This window comes from Protomyctophum parallelum (genome assembly GCF_964188405.1).
Source record: "Protomyctophum parallelum genome assembly, chromosome: 5".
In the NCBI taxonomy this organism is placed as follows: Eukaryota; Metazoa; Chordata; class Actinopteri; order Myctophiformes; family Myctophidae; genus Protomyctophum; species Protomyctophum parallelum.
This window is the reverse complement of record NC_139702.1, coordinates 24,157,252-24,174,621: the sequence shown is the minus strand read 5'-3', so window position 1 is coordinate 24,174,621 and position 17,370 is coordinate 24,157,252. Positions and strand designations below refer to the sequence as shown.

The window sequence follows — 17,370 nt, the reverse complement described above, 5'->3', positions numbered from 1 at the left end:
GAAAATAATATTAATGTCATCCTCATCATCATCATCGGCTTAAAGTCAGCTTTAAACCTGACCAGTCAACCTGCCTGACCTGAACACCACAGGGAATCTAGGTTTTATTGTCAAGAGGAAGGTGTGAGACACCAGATTCAACAATACAAATGCCTTAAAGCTGCTATCAAAGAAAACTTGGGCTTCCATACACCTCAAATATTTTGTTCAAAAGTATAGCCCAGACCAAGTATTGACTGCATATACTTTTCAGATGGTCAACAGTTCTCATTGATTTAACAAAATCATTTTTTTAGTGGTCTAGTAAACTATTCTAGTATTTTGAGATAGGAGTTTTTGATTTTCATGAGCTCTATGCCATAAATATTTCACTTAATGCACAATGAATCTAACTTTTTTAATTATATTACGGAGGAAAACCTTTCCATAATATTCTATTCTTTTTATAGTATACAAATTGAAATAAGGTGGAATTGTCTTATGTATGGTTGTGCATGCCAAGTTCATAATCTGTTGCTCAACAGCCATTTGAAACCTGGGATATGTTGAGCATGCATACATTGCCCCCTAGTGAATTAAACAGAGTAGTTTATAGAGGAACATTAATAGCTTGTATGCAATGTCACACAGTATTATTGTCACTGAAAAGGAGAATATTTAGCATTCTGTTAAATTTAAGAATTCAGTCGGCAAAATTACTCAAGAGAGCAATATGCTACTTATTACATATGACTCCTTTTACTGGGTAAAGTAATATTACAGTAATATATTACTAGTAACACTGGTTACACCATACTGTATCTAAACAAACAGTAGGGCATGATATCTTTATATAAGGTATTTGAGTGGCTCTACACACAAAACATGACCCTTACACCTTGTGAGTGGAATTATGTTGCTGCCTTGCTGTTGCAGTGTCCGTGAATATCAGCTAACAGGAAATGATGTTGGGACCAATTTACCTGTAGAATGTTTGTCGTCAAATGTGACCAGGTCGAAAACCAGAAGGGGTTTGAGTTATTTTAAATATTTAAGTTCACACATCTCACCAGAAAGGGTATGAGTTATTTTTCTAACCACTTTGAACCCTTTTTCTGGCATGTCATACTCACAGGCACAATTTCGTCGATTTCCAAATCTTTCAAAAACAGAATATCTACAAATCTACGCAACACATTGTAAGCTCGTATATATTTGATGAGCAACGACAAGTTAAGGCAGAACAGTGCTGTTCTTACTGCATACTGGTAATATAATCCCTGCACTTGCATCAGATATTCAGATTGAGGGCAGGAAGGCCTTTCCCAGGTAGTCATGCTCACGGTTTGGTAGAACTTGTGGTTGCTGCGTATCAACGGGCAAACTAGTGGCTGGGTGGGACCGCTAAGCTCAGTGTAGCCCGACAGCACGGTGTGGGTTCGAGTCCCAATCCTGACGGACTATGCTGCATGTCACTCCCCATTTCATGTCGTCAACCTATCAATAAAGGCATAAAAAGAATGTACACAAATGTACACGACTTTCTTAGCAGGGGTCATCAATGTTCCTACATGGACAAATGCAAGTTGAGAAACAGCTCTAATGACAAACTTTCTTAAATCTCAATTTATTCGTGATTTAACATTGAGTAACTGTAATTCATAATTTATGTTCTACAAAATATTAATCCAATGAGACCTTCATAGCGTGCTCACTAGTATTTATTCTATCATGTAGAAATCAATACATTAACAAAACAAATTTGAGCAAATGTCAACATATAATTCAAATTAAGCAGAATACACTTTATGGCTATTTACTGACAGCAGGCTATTTGGTGTATATTAATCACAAGGAAAAGCAATGGATTTACACATGATAGGCCTATCTTTGTATTAAAAAAAAAGAATGAAACAAAACAAAATCCCAGATATAGTCTTCACTTGTATTATAGGCTACTGGGACGATAAGAACATTTCATGTAACGATTATTGTGGCAAAAATAATTGTGATTAACGACATTACTGCGATAATCAAAATACGCTTAAAACTTGAAATGGCACTTTTGTTTAACGACTTAAACCCCCAGCATCCCTATTCAAAGGGACCGTTTGTCAAAAAATACTCGATCTACAAGCTCACATCAGTTCGTGTAGAGTTCGTGTAGTGAAATAAGAGTGTACTAAATGTGCTCTTTACAGGTCCAAACCTAGAGGGTTTAAGTGAGACTGAATTTGCAGCTCAACAAAAGCCAGTTCATCCTTGTATCCTCGTATGACAGAGGACAATTTCACGATAAATGTAAGTCACTGTGATGAACGATTATCGTCCCATCTCTAGCCTACTGTGATAAGCGTATTGGCTGCAAGTCAAGACCATCAAATGAGGATCTTGCACCTATTAACTTAGCCTACATCAGTGGTTCACTATTTCATTATTATTACTTTTTTTGCTTTTTGGGGGTCATATACACATTTGTCTGCGACCCACAAATGCGTCCTGACCCACTGTTTGGGAACCAGTGGCCTACAGTACAAGTACAGACAGTGTGCAGGATTCTGCTCTTATCACCAAGACACTTCAGGCGTGCAAAATTGTCTTTTGTTTTTGTCACATCTTTGTGTTACACACATTGCTCAGTACCTATAAAAACAACAACTTTCAATTTTCATTATTAAACTGGAACACAAAAAACAACAGTCATAAAGCTTGGTACCTCAAGTTTCTTTTGACCGACAGTATCAGCAGATTAAGATAAGATCTATTTAAGGACACCACACTGAGGCATTTCATTAAAAAAAAATACGCTCACTTATAACATACGTACAATTTGGAATGGTGGTATTTATACAGCGCAATGGCAGTAATTCTATACAGATTTTCCTGTTCAGAAATAAACAAAGCAAAGCTGACTCTGAGGCGAGAGGTGACACTCACGTTTTGGATTCAACATAAAAATCTTATCTTGATATTTACACTGGATTATTATTTGATGTCGCACAGTTTTGCCGAAGTACAGAGGGGCCGTCGAAGCTCAGCTGATCTTTGGATTGCCGAAGTACAGCGGGAAGTACATTGGGAAGTAAATTAGGAAGTATATTGGGAAGTACAGAGGGGCCATCGAAACTAAGCTGATCCTTTGATTGACGAAGTAGAGAGGGGCCATCAAAACTAAGCTGATCCTTTGATTGACGAAGTAGAGAGGGGCCATCAAAACTAAGCTGATCCTTTGATTGACGAAGAACAGAGGGAAGTACAGAGGGCCCATCAAAACTCAGCTGATCCTTTGATTGACGAAGTACAGAGGGAAGTACAGAGGGCCCATCAAAACTAAGCTGATCCTTTGATTGACGGAGTAAAGAGGGGCCATCAAAACTAAGCTGATCCTTTGATTGGCGAAGTACAGAGGGAAGTGCAGAGGGGCCATCAAAACTAAGCTGATCCTTTGATTGGCGAAGTAAAGAGGGGCCATCAAAACTAAGCTGATCCTTTGATTGGCGAAGTACAGAGGGAAGTGCAGAGGGGCCATCAAAACTCAGCTGCTCTTTGGCGGACTCGAGAACCATTTGTTTGTGCGCGTGCGTCCGCCGGTGTCTGCTGAGAGAATGGCTCCACGAAAACCTACGGCCACAGGTGAGGCACAGGTAGGGCTTCTCTCCGGTATGGGTTCGCTGATGTTTGGACAGGGACTTGTAGCGTGTGAAGGTTGCTCCGCACTCGTTGCAGATGAACTTCTCAGACTTGATGTGCACGTTCTGTTCGTGTTCCTTCATGTTTCCCAGTTGCGAGAAGCCCTTGCCGCACACGGGGCAAAGGTGAGGTTTCTCACCCGAGTGCGTCAGACCGTGAATGTTCAAGTCCTGCCGAGAATAAAAGCTCTTCTCGCAGATGATGCATTGGTATGGCCTGTCGCCGGTGTGGCTACGCATGTGCCTCTTGAGCGTCTCTGAGCGGGAGAAACAGCTGGTGCACTGTGTGCAACTGAAAGGCTTCTCTCCGGTGTGCGAGCGGAAGTGTCGCCGAAGCTCCGAGGCTTTGAAGAAACACATGCCGCAGTCTGAGCATTGATGGGGTTTCTCCGGCTGCTCCTCGTGCGTCTTCTCGTGGGCTTTGCAGTGTCCCGGGTCAGAGAAGCATTTTCCGCAGACCGAGCAGGGGAACGGCTTCTCTCCTGTGTGCATCCGCTCGTGTCGAACGAGTTTGTTGTGTTTACTGAATGTCTTCATGCAATATGAACATGTGTGAGGGACTTTGGGTTTCTTGGCGTGCGTGCGTACGTGCCTCTCCAGCTTTGACGGCCTGTTGAAAATCTTTCCACAGTCTGGACAGGGGTGTTGGTTTGACCGGTTATGGCTATTCTCGTGCCGAAGAAGTTTCAATTCCTGCGTGAAACTCTTTTCACAGTGTTGACACTGATGTAGAGTCTTGGGCTTCCTCGCATGCACCGATTTGTGCCTCTCCAGCTTCGATGGTCTGTCAAATATCTTGCCACAGTCGGAGCAGGGGTAGCTTCTGATGGCCACGACGGGCTCTGGGGTCTTGGACGCAGAGGGACTGCAGTCTGAGTCCGAGTCGGATTTAATTTTCACCAGAATTCCACTAGTGTTTAAGGAACCTTTATCGGCAACTAAGGAATCTTTATCAGCAACTAAGGAATCCTTATCAGCAGCCAAGGAACCTTTATCAGCAGCCAAGGAATCTTTATCAGCAGCTAAGGAACCTTCAACAGTGCCAGATGAACCTTCAACAGTGTCCAAGGGACCTTCAGCATTGCCTAAGGAAAACCAAGAGCGCAAAAAACAGTCAAAAATGTAACACCAGAATACTACTTAATATACCATTGAAGATTTATTTAGAAAATAATCATTAGTTGCAGCCCTATGCCTAACATTGCATTACCTATGTTCAACAAGAGTCAAGTAAAATCAATTATTTGTTCCACCAGTGTAAACCCAGTTATGAAAACAGAACACAGCATCAACACCTACTTTCATCCGAAGCTTCTATTTTAAGGGCTGGTTCAGTGTCTGGACCCATGGTTCAGCTGTAGCCTAGTTTTGCACACACACACAGAGAGAGAGAAAGAGAGAGAGAGAGAAATACATTAGAAATATCATGATGGTCTTATGTGTCAAGAAGGCTTTAGTGTAGTGAGATAGTTCTAATTAGTAGCGCCACTGAATGTCCCATCAATGATTTTCTGGTCATTCAGAATACTGGCATCCATAGCCAGAGACATGACAAGACAATTTGTTTGCCTATTTGTGTGCCTAGACAGATCATGCCAGCCCTGGTGGGTTTGATGTTTACCTGGCAAAATTCTTTGAAGCACTGGGTTGATTTTCTTTGCACTCTACGACCATTTGTCCTGCCGTCTGTTAGCTAGGGTTCATGCTCTGATCTCACGGATACAGGATAGGTGGGCGCTAGCTAGGGACATCTGGGCACCTCAATGTAAAATTGGCTATCTGTCCAAAATCTAATATTTGAAAAATGGCTGTGATGTGAACATGCACGGTACATGCATACAGCATGTACCTGACTCCGTCAGAATTGTCGAATGTTTAAGCATTTTAATCATGTATAATTTACTTCATTTAAAAACATTTTGCAGCAGATGTCCCTAGTGCCCACCTACTATTACCGATCTCACATCATGTCACTGTGGAAAAGTGCATTTGCTAAATGCCTAAATTTGGACCTGGTTCCCTCTCTCTGCCCAGTGCCCCACCCATCTTCTGAAAACTGAATGGAGCTTGCACAAAATAATGTCAACATTCTCACCAGCCACCATAGACCCAAATAATGTCAATAAACTGTGTGGCTGGAGGTCAGAGGAATTGTAAAACAACAAAGATTCCAGCTAAATGATTGATAGTTAGGAACCAAGTGGGCTTTTAGGGGTCTGTCACTCAAAAAACTAAACAAAACATGCAGATTGGGGTGGAGAAAAAGTGACCTGTGGCCCCAGACAGTACATGGGGGCCACTAGCCCCAATATGTTCCCTCAGTCCTAGCCCCTCTCGGAACCCTCCATAAAGCTTTTCTGAAATGTTGATGTCGCTTTATTGTAGGGTCCCTGTTCATAACTATATTTTCGTATGGGAATTTTGGAACGCGGACATAAATATGCTCTCTAACATCGTATCTGCGGCGTTTGACGGCTTTTTTTAGTTTAAGTTATTCTGAATTCGTGAACTATAAGTACCTATACAAGCCGTTAAGTATTTTTAATCTTTGTTTGACCGATTTCGTCGCTTTATTTCTTCTTGTTTGTTTACCGTTTATTGTACCGCCTCCCGGTGTGCGGTTGGCTTGTGCGGCTACGTCCCTGCCTCTGATCTGCTCTGTCATAGCTATAGCGCCACTAGCTAGCCAGATAGGCGGTACAATGAGGTGTCAATAAACAAGGATGGAAGAGAATAATCAAAGCGACCAAATCAGTCAAACAAAGATTAAAAATACTTAATGGCTTCCGCGCCACAGGAGATATTCGCAGCGGCATGTATGGGTACTTATACTTCACATATTCAGAAGCCCTCACACGAAAAAATGTCGTCAAAGAGCGCAGACAGGCCGTAAACACGGTGTTTATGTTTTATTATGTCCGCGTACCAGGTGGCAGGATACTGCTGCAACAGGACCCCATGGTCTGTGTCGTCAAAAATGTCAGAAACTTCAGTACCATTGGGTTCTGCTTGGAGGGCTACCTCAGTCCCTACGCTCAAGGGGGCCACCGATGAAAAGCAAGCAGGGCTTTTAAGTTAATTATGAAGCAATGTTAGTTACATAATATTCTGTAACAGAATAACCACGAGTAGCCAACATGCCATGCTGCCTGCCACACGCGAAGAATTGTCTAATGCTGCATAATCGATATGATAGGACATTGATTGTCATATCATCGTTAATATTAATAAACCACATTTTCTTTCTCGCGTTATTTCATGCAATACTGCCAAGCTAACGTAAAGTTGAGGCTAGCAAGCGAGTTGATGATGCGGCCTTTTCATTTCACTCCGATGCGCAACAAAATAACATTTGTCAAAGCAAAGCTGGAGACATTTGGTTTCATACCACGGGCGCATGCACACAAACACAGAGAGATCAAAACAGAAAAGAACATAGTACGATCACACTCACACACGTAACACCCAGCTAACAAAGCTAACGCAGCATTAGCTAGTTTAGCTCCAATGCTAGTATGCATCCACCAAGGGAAGTAATGGGAGTTGCATTTTGCTGCTACGTGCTGATCCGTCGCTGTAAAGTTGTCATTCCATCGCATCATATCGTCATGTTGTTGAACGTTACCTTACCTTATGTGCCAGCAGTGCCACACAAGAAGTCAAGTCAGAGAAGTAACGCTAGCCCTGGAAATAAGACAAATGGTCTCTGCGTCACGACGATGGCCAGCTCAGCTCTATCTCCTTCCCCTTGCTTTGTGTGTGGTGGTGCACAGTATCTGTGTGAAGTGTGAACAGTGCGCGCGCGCAAGCACGAATGCCTCCCCCATGCACGCAGCCGGCACGACACACACACACACACACACACACACACACACACACACTCACACGCACATATTGCCACCTAAGAGCAAAGTCCCACCCAGAAGTATTGGGTCAGAATCCAGAAATTCCAGAATGTGTCGAACCTATTTCTGGTTGGACTGTGTTACAGCCGGGCAAGACAAAATTGTCTCATTTGGGTCAAAGCGTGTTGCACTGCACATCATCCACTTCATGACAAGACATGATATTTTGTGTGTGTGTGTGTGTGTGTGTGTGTGTGTGTGTGTGTGTGTGTGTGTGCATGTGTGCAACCGCAATAGCTGACAAATTTGCTGCTTGCATTTTAATATCTATAGTTGCAAAATAATTGCAAATGAGTTACAAAATATGACAAGCACAATAGGCTACTGCATAGAAAATGTTATGTTAAAACCTTTCCTCATACGAGACAAAATGGGTTTGCCTTACATTTCAAGAAAGGCCATACTCAAGCTCACACTCAATCCATAATTGTGCATAAAATACAAATTGTACAATAAATATTTGAAAATGACACACACAAAAATCAAAGCCATATGGAAAAACAAATAATATCATTGTCATGGAAAGAACTGGTTCAACACTGAGTTCAAATTAAGTCCTTCTTCTCTCTCATCGATTTGTGAAATAACGAGAGAAGGAAATGCAGTTCTGGATCCCCCATACTTCCAGGGAGTGGATCTTGAAATGTCCCCGGCAGAGTGGGATGCTCTCAAACGTGTCACATCGCTCAGTGAATCCTGCCTGGAGATCTGCTTGTAGGCAGAGAGCATGACCCCCATCGCCACCTGAGGAAAGCCATACACACGTCAAGCCATACTTTTGTGTGACATAGAATGATGAAGCAGGTGATTAATTATGGAAAAAGTTCAAACACGGATATACCGGTAAGAGGTTTCTGCCCGACAGTATATGCATACTCATCCCCGACTCATGCCCGACAGACTCTGGAGTGGAGTGAGTGAGGAAATATAGTGGCCCCCCTCATCATCAAAGTTTCCCACCCCTGCTGTAAAGGGCTCCTATTGGGTCCTCAGAGTTACTACTTTGGAGGATTTGGGGTCTCCAAATCTTTTTGTCATAGGAACTCTTTATTTTATTTAAATGAACCATTTGAAGACTAGTCTAGCATCCTATATATTCTGAGGGGAACATTAGCCAAAACTTGCCGTTTGCCGTGTTGTGAGCTTGTAGATTGGCTATTTTCAGCAAAGAGGTTTGGTGTAGACGGGAAAATAGCAGACCAAGTACAGAGCCTAAGGTCAGCATCTTGCAATAGGTCTGGTCCACAAGATTTGCTACACCACCAGGATACACATGTACCTGTCTAAATACTTCCTCAATGTCAACAAAGTTCACACCCACAACACCAGAGGGAGTTCACTTCAACAAACCATGTGCAACCCAGATTCAGCACAAACATGGAACTAAATTCATGACACGTCACGCCACAATGCGTCGCAAACATGCCCCCTTTCAGAGCGATGAGGGCACCAGGAAATGTAAAGGGATTTAAGCCTCGAACAAAGCCAACAGCCGAGTTGACAAATCATGATATTAAACATATTTGGGGGGGATGAACAAATAATTAGAAAGAAGAAAAACGTATTTTCTTCTTTCTAATTATTTGTTCAGCCCAAAACAATGTGTTTATTGTCATGATTTGTCAACTCGGCTGTTGGCTTTGTCTGAGGCTTAAATGTCTTTAAATAAATACTTTTGGAAACGTCTATGGGAAAATGGGAATTATTTCCTGGTGTCCATATATGCAGATCACAACACTGACCTCATATAACCCTGGATAACCATACATGGAGAAGACTGGATCATCACCTAGATCTGCATATATGGAGCCAACCATACAACCCTACATCTGACCTCAAACCTCAGACCCTTAGATCTCCATATGGAGATCCACCCGTCCTTCCTGTTCTGACATTCCATATGTTGTACTGACCTCATCAAATGAATCACGTCAACACCTTGAAGACCCTAACAGGAGCCCTCGTACAAGGTTTCTACTATGCATGCACCTCTTGGTACCACAGCACCTTAAAGGCCCTTAAAACAAGGCTCCAGACTTCCCAAAACAAACTGATCAGGCTCCTATACTTGGCCTGAGTCACCCCCCGAACCCACCTCACCCCTGCCCACTTTGACAGGCTGGAATGGCTTAGGGTCGACGACAGAGTACAGCATCTTGCAATGGGTCTGGTCCACAAGATTCGATACACCACCACGATACCCATGTACCTGTCTAAATACTTCCTTAATGTTAACGTCCACACCCACAACACCAGAGGGAGTGCAACAAACCATGTGCAACCCAGATTCGGCACAAACAAGGGACTCAATTCTATTCACTATGCCACCAAAATGTAGAACGCCCTACCGACATGCAAATCCCTTGACTCCTTCAAAAATCTGAATCCCCCCATCCACCCACCCCTTTTTCCCCTCACTGTATATGTTTCTTTTCCCTTTTTACCTCCTTTATGATGAATTCCTGTTCTGTTCTTTGGCTATATAGAAGTGTCTATATACGTCTCTAAATGTTTTGATGAATTGAACAAGGTGGACCCTCTTGTAAACAAATGCTTTATTGGGTCGTCCACTCACAGTTAACAGTCTTTGTATTGTGTTGTGCTTGAAATGTACTGTAATTCTGCAAACTGTTAATAAATATTTCAATCAATCGGAAGTCTTCCGTTATCACGCACTGCAATATTCACTCAACTTACCAATAACAACGCTATTGTCATCTCCTGCTATAAACATGGATGCTTGTTGTGCTTTGGGTCTCTTGGGGTCTTTGGCGGTCAGGGGTTCCTCTGAGGGAGAAGTGAAAGGTATGGTCAGGTAGCTGGGGTCCTGAGGGGTCCCAGCTGGACAGGTCAGGTAGCTGGGGTCCTGAGGGGTCCCAGCTGGACAGGTCAGGGCAGTGGTGCTCACTGCAGCGCTGTCATCGGTAGAGTGGCTAATACTGGATGATTGGGACCTCGCTAGTACCTGTTGAGGGTAATGTCTCCTGGCCATGATGTTGACCATCGTTCGCTGATAGCGTTCCATGCTAGGACGAAGCTGAAGAACAAATCAGACATCTCGGTTTACATTTAATAAGACATTTAAATACTAGTCATCTAAGCTGCCTTTGCAATGATAAAATTGGTTCCAAATGTGGAAAATAATATTAAAACACATCTCAGTTTTTCATCAGTGCACAATTAATGATAATGACAACGTATACAGTACAAAGTTAACATAACTAAAACCATTTCAGCTAATGTAAAATGTAACACATTGCTCACCATGAAAACAAAACTCTCTCCAGTTCCAAAATACATGAGTCCTTCAGACTCTTCCTTTTTTCTTTCTATCAAATCTGTTGACAAGAATGCCCCGCAGACCTGTGGGATGCCAACAGGAGCATTTCAGTATCATATGATTGATAATACTTTCTAGTCATAAAAAAACATAAATAGTGCAAGAAACAAAGATTCTGTACATTTAACATTACAATCACAAAAGGAAATATTCACCGTGATCAGGGGATTAAGCTCCAGGATTTATTTTAGAATTGACTGGCGCGCACAAAAGTAGCTTACTGTACTTAAGTGTAACCCTGTTAAATCGTAGAACCCTATATCTGTAGTTTGATGGTAACAAGTTGTATTCACAGTTCAGGACATTATCTGTAAGCATGTATAATACATCATTGATAAGAACTTATAATGTATATTGTAGAAAGTTATTTAATTGAATTGAGTGTCAACAGTCCCACTTACCTCTTCATCCACAGTTTTGAGAATCAAGACAACTGGTTCATGTCCTTCCATATGAGAGTAGAATCTATATGGGAGAGAAAAAAATACATGGATCTGATCAAATTGTCATACTAATAAAAGCAACCAAATTCAAGTTCATAAACTAGAAAAAGTGCCCTTCCGGGCACAGGTCTCCACCAGGTTATCCACAGATCCGTGCAGTTAGAGGTAAAAACACTTTTCGGCCAGTTATAGCGCCACCTTGAGGCTGAGTTGAAATTGTTCATGTGGCATTTCGTCCTCGGCCTAGTGGGAATGTGGGTGCACAATTTCACGGAAATCACGCGATGTGTTCATGATTTGCAGCATTTTGTTTGAAACTGAGCACTCCTGTGAACTTTGGAAGCCAATCTTAACCAATCAGGATGGAGTCTGATAAATCTGAAAGACCCGTTTCGTTGAATGGCTCTAGAGAGACTGTGTACCAATTTGCGTGATGTTTGGACAAAATCTGTAGGTGTACTGTGCAAAAACTTGTTTTGCACAAAGCGGCCTCCTGGTGGCGCTATAACAGGCCGTTCTGGAAAGTTTGGGGCAGAGGTTCATGGTTGGCATCCAGGGAGTGTGTGTGCAAAATATGGCATTGAAAAACTTGTTTTGCACAAAGCGGCCTCCTGGTGGCGCTATAACAGGCCGTTCTGGAAAGTTTGGGGCAGAGGTTCATGGTTGGCATCCAGGGAGTGTGTGTGCAAAATATGGCATCGACCGGGTTAACGGTGGCCGAGATTAGCTGTTCACGGACACACGGACACACAAACGGACGGACGGAGTGCAAAACATACTCTCCCCACATGCCTTCGGCCTGGTGGAGACAATAACTTCATGAAAAAGTTAAAAACATCTTACATTTTAAGAAATGTATGTATCATATAATTTGATTAAAATCTTGCATTGTATGTTGAACATCCTTGAGAAAAAACAATTATGTTGGCAATAATGGTCAGAATTCTCAGTATTTTCTGTTTGAAGAAGAAATGTTTTTCATTTGATGCTCTGCACATGCCAAACGCCCTTACCTGGGACTTCTATAATTTTCAATTACAATTTAGGCATTTAGCAGATGCTCTTAATTCAGAGGCGAATTTACAGTAAACAAGAACAGAAGGTAATACATCAAATACATAGAAATAGTCATCTATGACAGGGGTGGGAAACTTTGATGATGGAGAGGGCCACTATATTTCCACACTCACTCTAGAGGGCCACATTGCATATTACTGTCATAGCAAAAATAGACGATCTACATTCTACAAGGTCCAAACGTATCGCAGTAAGACGCGTTTTGAACTTGTAGATCAGCTATTTTTGCTATATTTTAATTGAAATCCTGAATAATATTGAGCTATTTTTGAATTGGAATCCTGAAAAGTAACCTTTTTTATAATGCATTTAGTTATAGTTATGTTAACTTTATGAACTAAATACATTGGATATTAAAAAAGACAATAACACTTAATAATACTAGTAATTAGCTGAAATCAATAATATCTCAGTATTCTGATATTAACCTGCGGGCCGCAATAAGTTATGGTGGGGGCCGAATGTGGCCCCTGGCCCCGGCCGCCAGATGCCCATGCATGATCTATGACCATAACTAATAACCTATAACATCTGTAGAAACATTAGAATATTGGTACAATGAAACTATAAGTACACACTGACACTATAGAATGCTATGTCTATAGATGATTGTCCCAAAAACACCACTTTTCATGATGACCTGTGGAGGTCACTTGGCTGTGAGACCTAAAACAACATGTTGACAGTGAAAACAGTCTCTTTTTGTTATGTAACAGAAACTGAGTGAGTTTTCCATTGCTTGGATTATGCTGACTTATTGGTTTTCAGAAGTTACTGAACCATTGAATGCAATATGTAAAAATAACAAGAAAGTAGATATAAATTAAATGGTGCATTTATATAGCGCTTTTATCCAAAGTGCTTTACATAGATTGTGCATCACATTCACACATTCATACACTGATGGTGGGGGAAACCATGCAAGGCACCAATCTACACATCAGAAGCAATTAGGGGTTTAGGGTCTTGCTCAAGGATCACTTCGACACTAACCCTGGGGGAGCCTGGGATTAAACTGGGAACCTCATGGTTCCCATCTGGCTGCTCTACCCATAGATATAAAAAAATAGATGCCTCATTGGCCAGGCCTCTGCAGTTCGTTGGAGCGCTGTGTCTCCAACGTAGGCGCCACGGAAGTCAAGCAGGAAGTGCAGAAGGCCATGCGGAAGGCATGCTTGGCAAGCTTCCGCTTTGCTTCCGCTATGCTTCGCTAGGAATCTCTGGTAAGCTTGCCTCCATGTTGCCTTCAAGAGAGACACACACCCCAGAGCCGAAGGAGGCGCCTACCTTTTTGTCTATACCAGCTACTCTACCCCTGAGCCACTCCTGCCCCCAGAGTTAGTGTCGATATGAATATTTTCAAGGTGTTAGAGTGAGTCACTTACGAGGCCAGGCTTCTCTCGTGTTCAGTGGTACTAAACAGCCTGACGGGACTGAAGAGGGCGAAACGCTCTGGTATCCAGGCCCAGACCACCCTCATCTCTGTCCCCGTCACAACACTGGAGCTGAAGGTGCTGAAGTCCACCAACTGGACCGACTGCCTATGGGAACATATACCACAACAGGTAGTTTGAGTGAATGCAAATTATACATTAGTACACATAGTCTGCCAAAAATCTGATGAAACATTAAACAATAGCTACAATGAAGAATATAATAGCCTGACATCTGAATGTTTCCAGCATTTATAATATTCATCTGCGGTAGAAAGCCCCACTTTTCTCACTCACCTCCTCTGGTGGCTGCTGACTCCCTTTTGCATCAGTGAGTTCTTATTGGCTTTGAAAAGCCAATTTAGCTCTTTCCGGGTGGCCATCTTGGTGGTGAAGGCCCTTTCGAGGAGCTTGTCGACGGTGCAGTGGCGTGCTATGTTCTGCACGAAGCTCTCCATGTCTCTCCTGAAGTCCTCCACGTCTGCCACCCGCGATGACACCGACACTTTGTAGAGGCTAAGCAATGCCAGGGCCACCCTGAGGATTGTCGCTGTTTAGTACGTTTGGTAGAATCCCGTTTAAATATGATGATGACATAAGAAGCCACGCAAACCTGGTTTGAGGTATTGTTTCCATGCCAAATACTATCTCCCTCTTTAACTCTCTCTCTCTCTCTCTCTCTCTCTCTCTCTCTACTATCTCCCTCTTTAACTCTCTCTCTCTCTCTCTCTCTCTCTCTCTCTCTCTGACCCCCTCTTAATTTACTGTATCTCGGACTCTCACTCTGACTCTCTCTGACTTGTCACTTTCTCTTCATCTTCTGACTCTTTTCTCTTCTGAATCTCTCTCTCACACACACACGCACGCACGCACGCACGCACGCACGCACGCACACACACACACACACACACACACACACACACACACACACACACACACACACACACGATGTCATTCACCCACCTATAGAGGACCTTGTATCCTTCCAAGAGGTAGACGTCGAGCACTCGGATGGCATATGTGAACGGCAGGCCGGCGAAGATCCACATGATCCAGTCGGAGTAGAACTCAAACAGGTTCTGGTGGGAGCTGGCGATCAGCTTGCGGATGCCACGGCAGTACTTGTTGGCCACGTCTCCAAACGTCATGCAGGACGCCCGGTAGGTGAGGAAGGTCTGGTCGATGTAGCGCTTGTTGGGGTCTTTGTAGGAGATGAGTCTGCTGACACCATAGAAGCACTCGGCTTCGTCCTCGCTGAAGTGCAGGATGAGTGCGACCAGGGCGGGGAGGATGGGGCAGAAGTTCATGTCCGGGAAGTAGTTTCCGAGGCAAAGGAGGATCCTTTTGACGGAATTTAGGCCCGCTTTGTTGAGGCAGTACCTGAATACATACGAGGAGAGAAAACAATGTAAACTGAATTAAATCTTACTTTGAGTCCTCCACAAAACCTTTCCGCTGTAGCAAGGACAACCTAGTAGAAGGGTGCAAACTTAAGGCGGTTATATTTGACGACCAACACTTGGACCTTTTCAGGTCGAATCGTTGGTATTCCTTTAATACATTACCCTGCATCGTGGCTATGAGTTTGCAGCCTTTTAATTTTGACTACCAAAGTGTACCACGTCCACGTGTCATAATATGATATTAGAAATCTATACATGAAGTTTTGTAGTGATTCGACCACACAGTGTATTGAGTCATTGTGGACAAAGGTGATAAGGTGATAATGTGACCATCAAAAACTACAACATAACGTCACACCGCGGTGGTAAGCGCTTCACGGCTCACCAAACACATCTCTCTGTTTTTACTAACAGTGGTTATAACCTAAAACTGGATTATGAATAGGCCTTTAGACTCTCGTAGATTGAAAATGTCAAACTCAATAAAAATGCATCTATGAGGGTCTAAAATCTCCGGCTAACACAACCAGTCACATAGTCATAGTGTATCTGGTACCTGGGTATGTCTCCCACCTCCATGTATTCAGGGACAGGGTGAGAGCTAATCTTCTGTTCCCCAAACAGCTTTTTGGCCACATCATAGTACACGTCCTTTTCTGGAGAGACAGACCTATAAAAGCCACATGCATTTTTATTTGATTCAGCACAGTAACAACTGGATTTACGTCAGTATTTCCAACACTGAAAAAAGGTTTTAGGAGAAATAATCAAAACAAGCAGTGGTGGAAGAAGTACTCACACATTACTTAAGTAAAAGTATCAATTCTGCAATGTAGAGATACTCTGCTACAAGTAAAAGTCTAATGCTTTGTAATAATAATCGAAGTGGAGTAAAAGTACAATATGCCTTTGAGATGTATTGGAGTTGGAGTAGTATTGAAAATTGGAAATACTTCAGTAAAGTAAAAGAAAATACTTCAAGATTATACTTAAGTACAGTACTTGAGTACATGTAAAGAGTATAAAACCAGAAAAATCATTAAGACTTGCATAAGAGTCCTCCATTTTCAATTAATCAAAACATTTAACCCGATAACACTTTTTTCTTAACCTTATCCCTTTCCTTACACTTATAAAAAACAGATATCATGGGGGGCATTGGGGGCCCTATCATAGGGGGGGCAAAATCGGTGAAAAATGTGGATGCTGTTGTACCATGAGGTGCATGCATAGTCAAAGAAACCTTGTATGAGTGCTCCTGTTGAATAGGTTACTTTTGTTTTGCTTGAACTCCGTGCCTAACCTGGAGTGGATGCCATGGATAATGTGGTAGTAGGCCTTAGCCCTCAGCGTGTGGGGCATGGCCCAGAAGCCTTCGCGGCCCATGGTCTTCAACGTCTTGTGGTCACTCTCCAGGAGCTGCTGGTATCTCTCCGCAGCCTCCGGGTCAATCTTCTCCCAGTCCACGAACTGGCCATATTTCATCCCGCAGTGGGAACTTATCTCCCAGTTGTCTGACTCAGAGATGGTCATCATGGAGACCGACTTTAGGCTGCTTTTGCTGCCTGCGTGGTTCAACACACAATGAAAGACTTATTTCACTCTATTTTTTCATCACTCTTACACAACATTGTGTAAGAGTACGCGCTTAGTCGTAGTGTGTGTGTGTGTGTGTGTGTTTCAACCATTGCATTGTATTTATCTTTTGCATGGAAAATATGCCCCTCCCACACAATTTTAACCGGCAGATGTTATGTCACATTGTATTTTTGTTAATACCGTTGAGATCTCTGGAGTGCTTGTTGCCTTTAGATTTGGACTTCATAGAAGACTTCAGCGCTCCCCTGTCTCTATAGGTGTCTTCTGTGCTCACTGTTTCCGAGGCAGAGCTGGAGTATCCCTCTGACGTCTCATAACTGTAGAAGGACCTGTGTGTGGAGCAGCAGTCATTTATCAGTGGTAGAAAAAGTACTCAGATTTTTAAGTGTCTCTGTCACAAGTCAAAGTCTGGAATAAAAAATGTACTTGAGCAAAAGTAACAAAGTATTGGTATAAAAAGTTAATGAAATATATAGGGCTAAAGTGGGTAATGTATGTAATG

General features: G+C 42.6%; 2 protein-coding genes across 4 annotated transcripts in view; both read right to left on the bottom strand.

Moving 5' to 3' along the window:
- Nucleotides 1–1,579: 1,579 nt before the first annotated feature.
- Nucleotides 1,580–7,430, bottom strand: LOC310858883 (uncharacterized protein). 2 transcript variants are annotated; one of them, XM_083765181.1, is made up of 3 exons: nt 7,299–7,430; nt 4,968–5,030; nt 1,580–4,753 (listed from the first exon to the last, which is right to left on the bottom strand). In XM_083765181.1, the coding sequence occupies exons 2-3, from the start codon at nt 5,014–5,016 to the stop codon at nt 2,952–2,954; spliced, it is 1,851 nt and encodes a 616-aa protein (XP_083621307.1). In that variant the 5' UTR covers nt 5,017–5,030; nt 7,299–7,430; the 3' UTR covers nt 1,580–2,951. The 2 variants fall into 2 exon arrangements, with proteins under 2 accessions (XP_083621307.1, XP_083621308.1); XM_083765182.1 differs by having other exon boundaries at nt 7,294–7,411.
- Nucleotides 7,431–7,914: 484 nt separating this feature from the next.
- LOC310858587 (TBC1 domain family member 24-like) overlaps nt 7,915–17,370 on the bottom strand; it is an 11,278-nt gene continuing 1,822 nt past the window's right edge. Inside the window, exons 2-12 of one of the 2 annotated variants that reach the window (XR_014569215.1) lie at nt 17,049–17,197; nt 16,573–16,834; nt 15,826–15,939; nt 14,830–15,246; nt 14,164–14,403; nt 13,819–13,974; nt 11,315–11,378; nt 10,838–10,936; nt 10,539–10,610; nt 10,271–10,360; nt 8,298–8,317 (exon numbers count right to left, since the gene is read on the bottom strand). Coding sequence is in view for 1 of the 2 variants with exons in the window: in XM_083764766.1 (XP_083620892.1) it covers nt 8,142–8,317; nt 10,271–10,610; nt 10,838–10,936; nt 11,315–11,378; nt 13,819–13,974; nt 14,164–14,403; nt 14,830–15,246; nt 15,826–15,939; nt 16,573–16,834; nt 17,049–17,197 (2,017 nt within the window). In the remaining variant the exon portion in view is untranslated. Of the gene's footprint in view, nt 8,318–10,270; nt 10,611–10,837; nt 10,937–11,314; nt 11,379–13,818; nt 13,975–14,163; nt 14,404–14,829; nt 15,247–15,825; nt 15,940–16,572; nt 16,835–17,048; nt 17,198–17,370 lie in introns of both variants that reach the window. The other variant, XM_083764766.1, reaches the window with a different exon arrangement.

Bases quoted from the DNA above. Each gene is read 5' to 3' on its own strand.
- LOC310858883 (XM_083765181.1), bottom strand. From the start codon at position 5,016: ATGGGTCCAGACACTGAACCAGCCCTTAAAATAGAAGCTTCGGATGAA. The intron at 4,754-4,967 runs GTAGGTGTTGAT...GGTTTTCCTTAG, and splicing joins AATAGAAGCTTCGGATGAAA to GCAATGCTGAAGGTCCCTTG.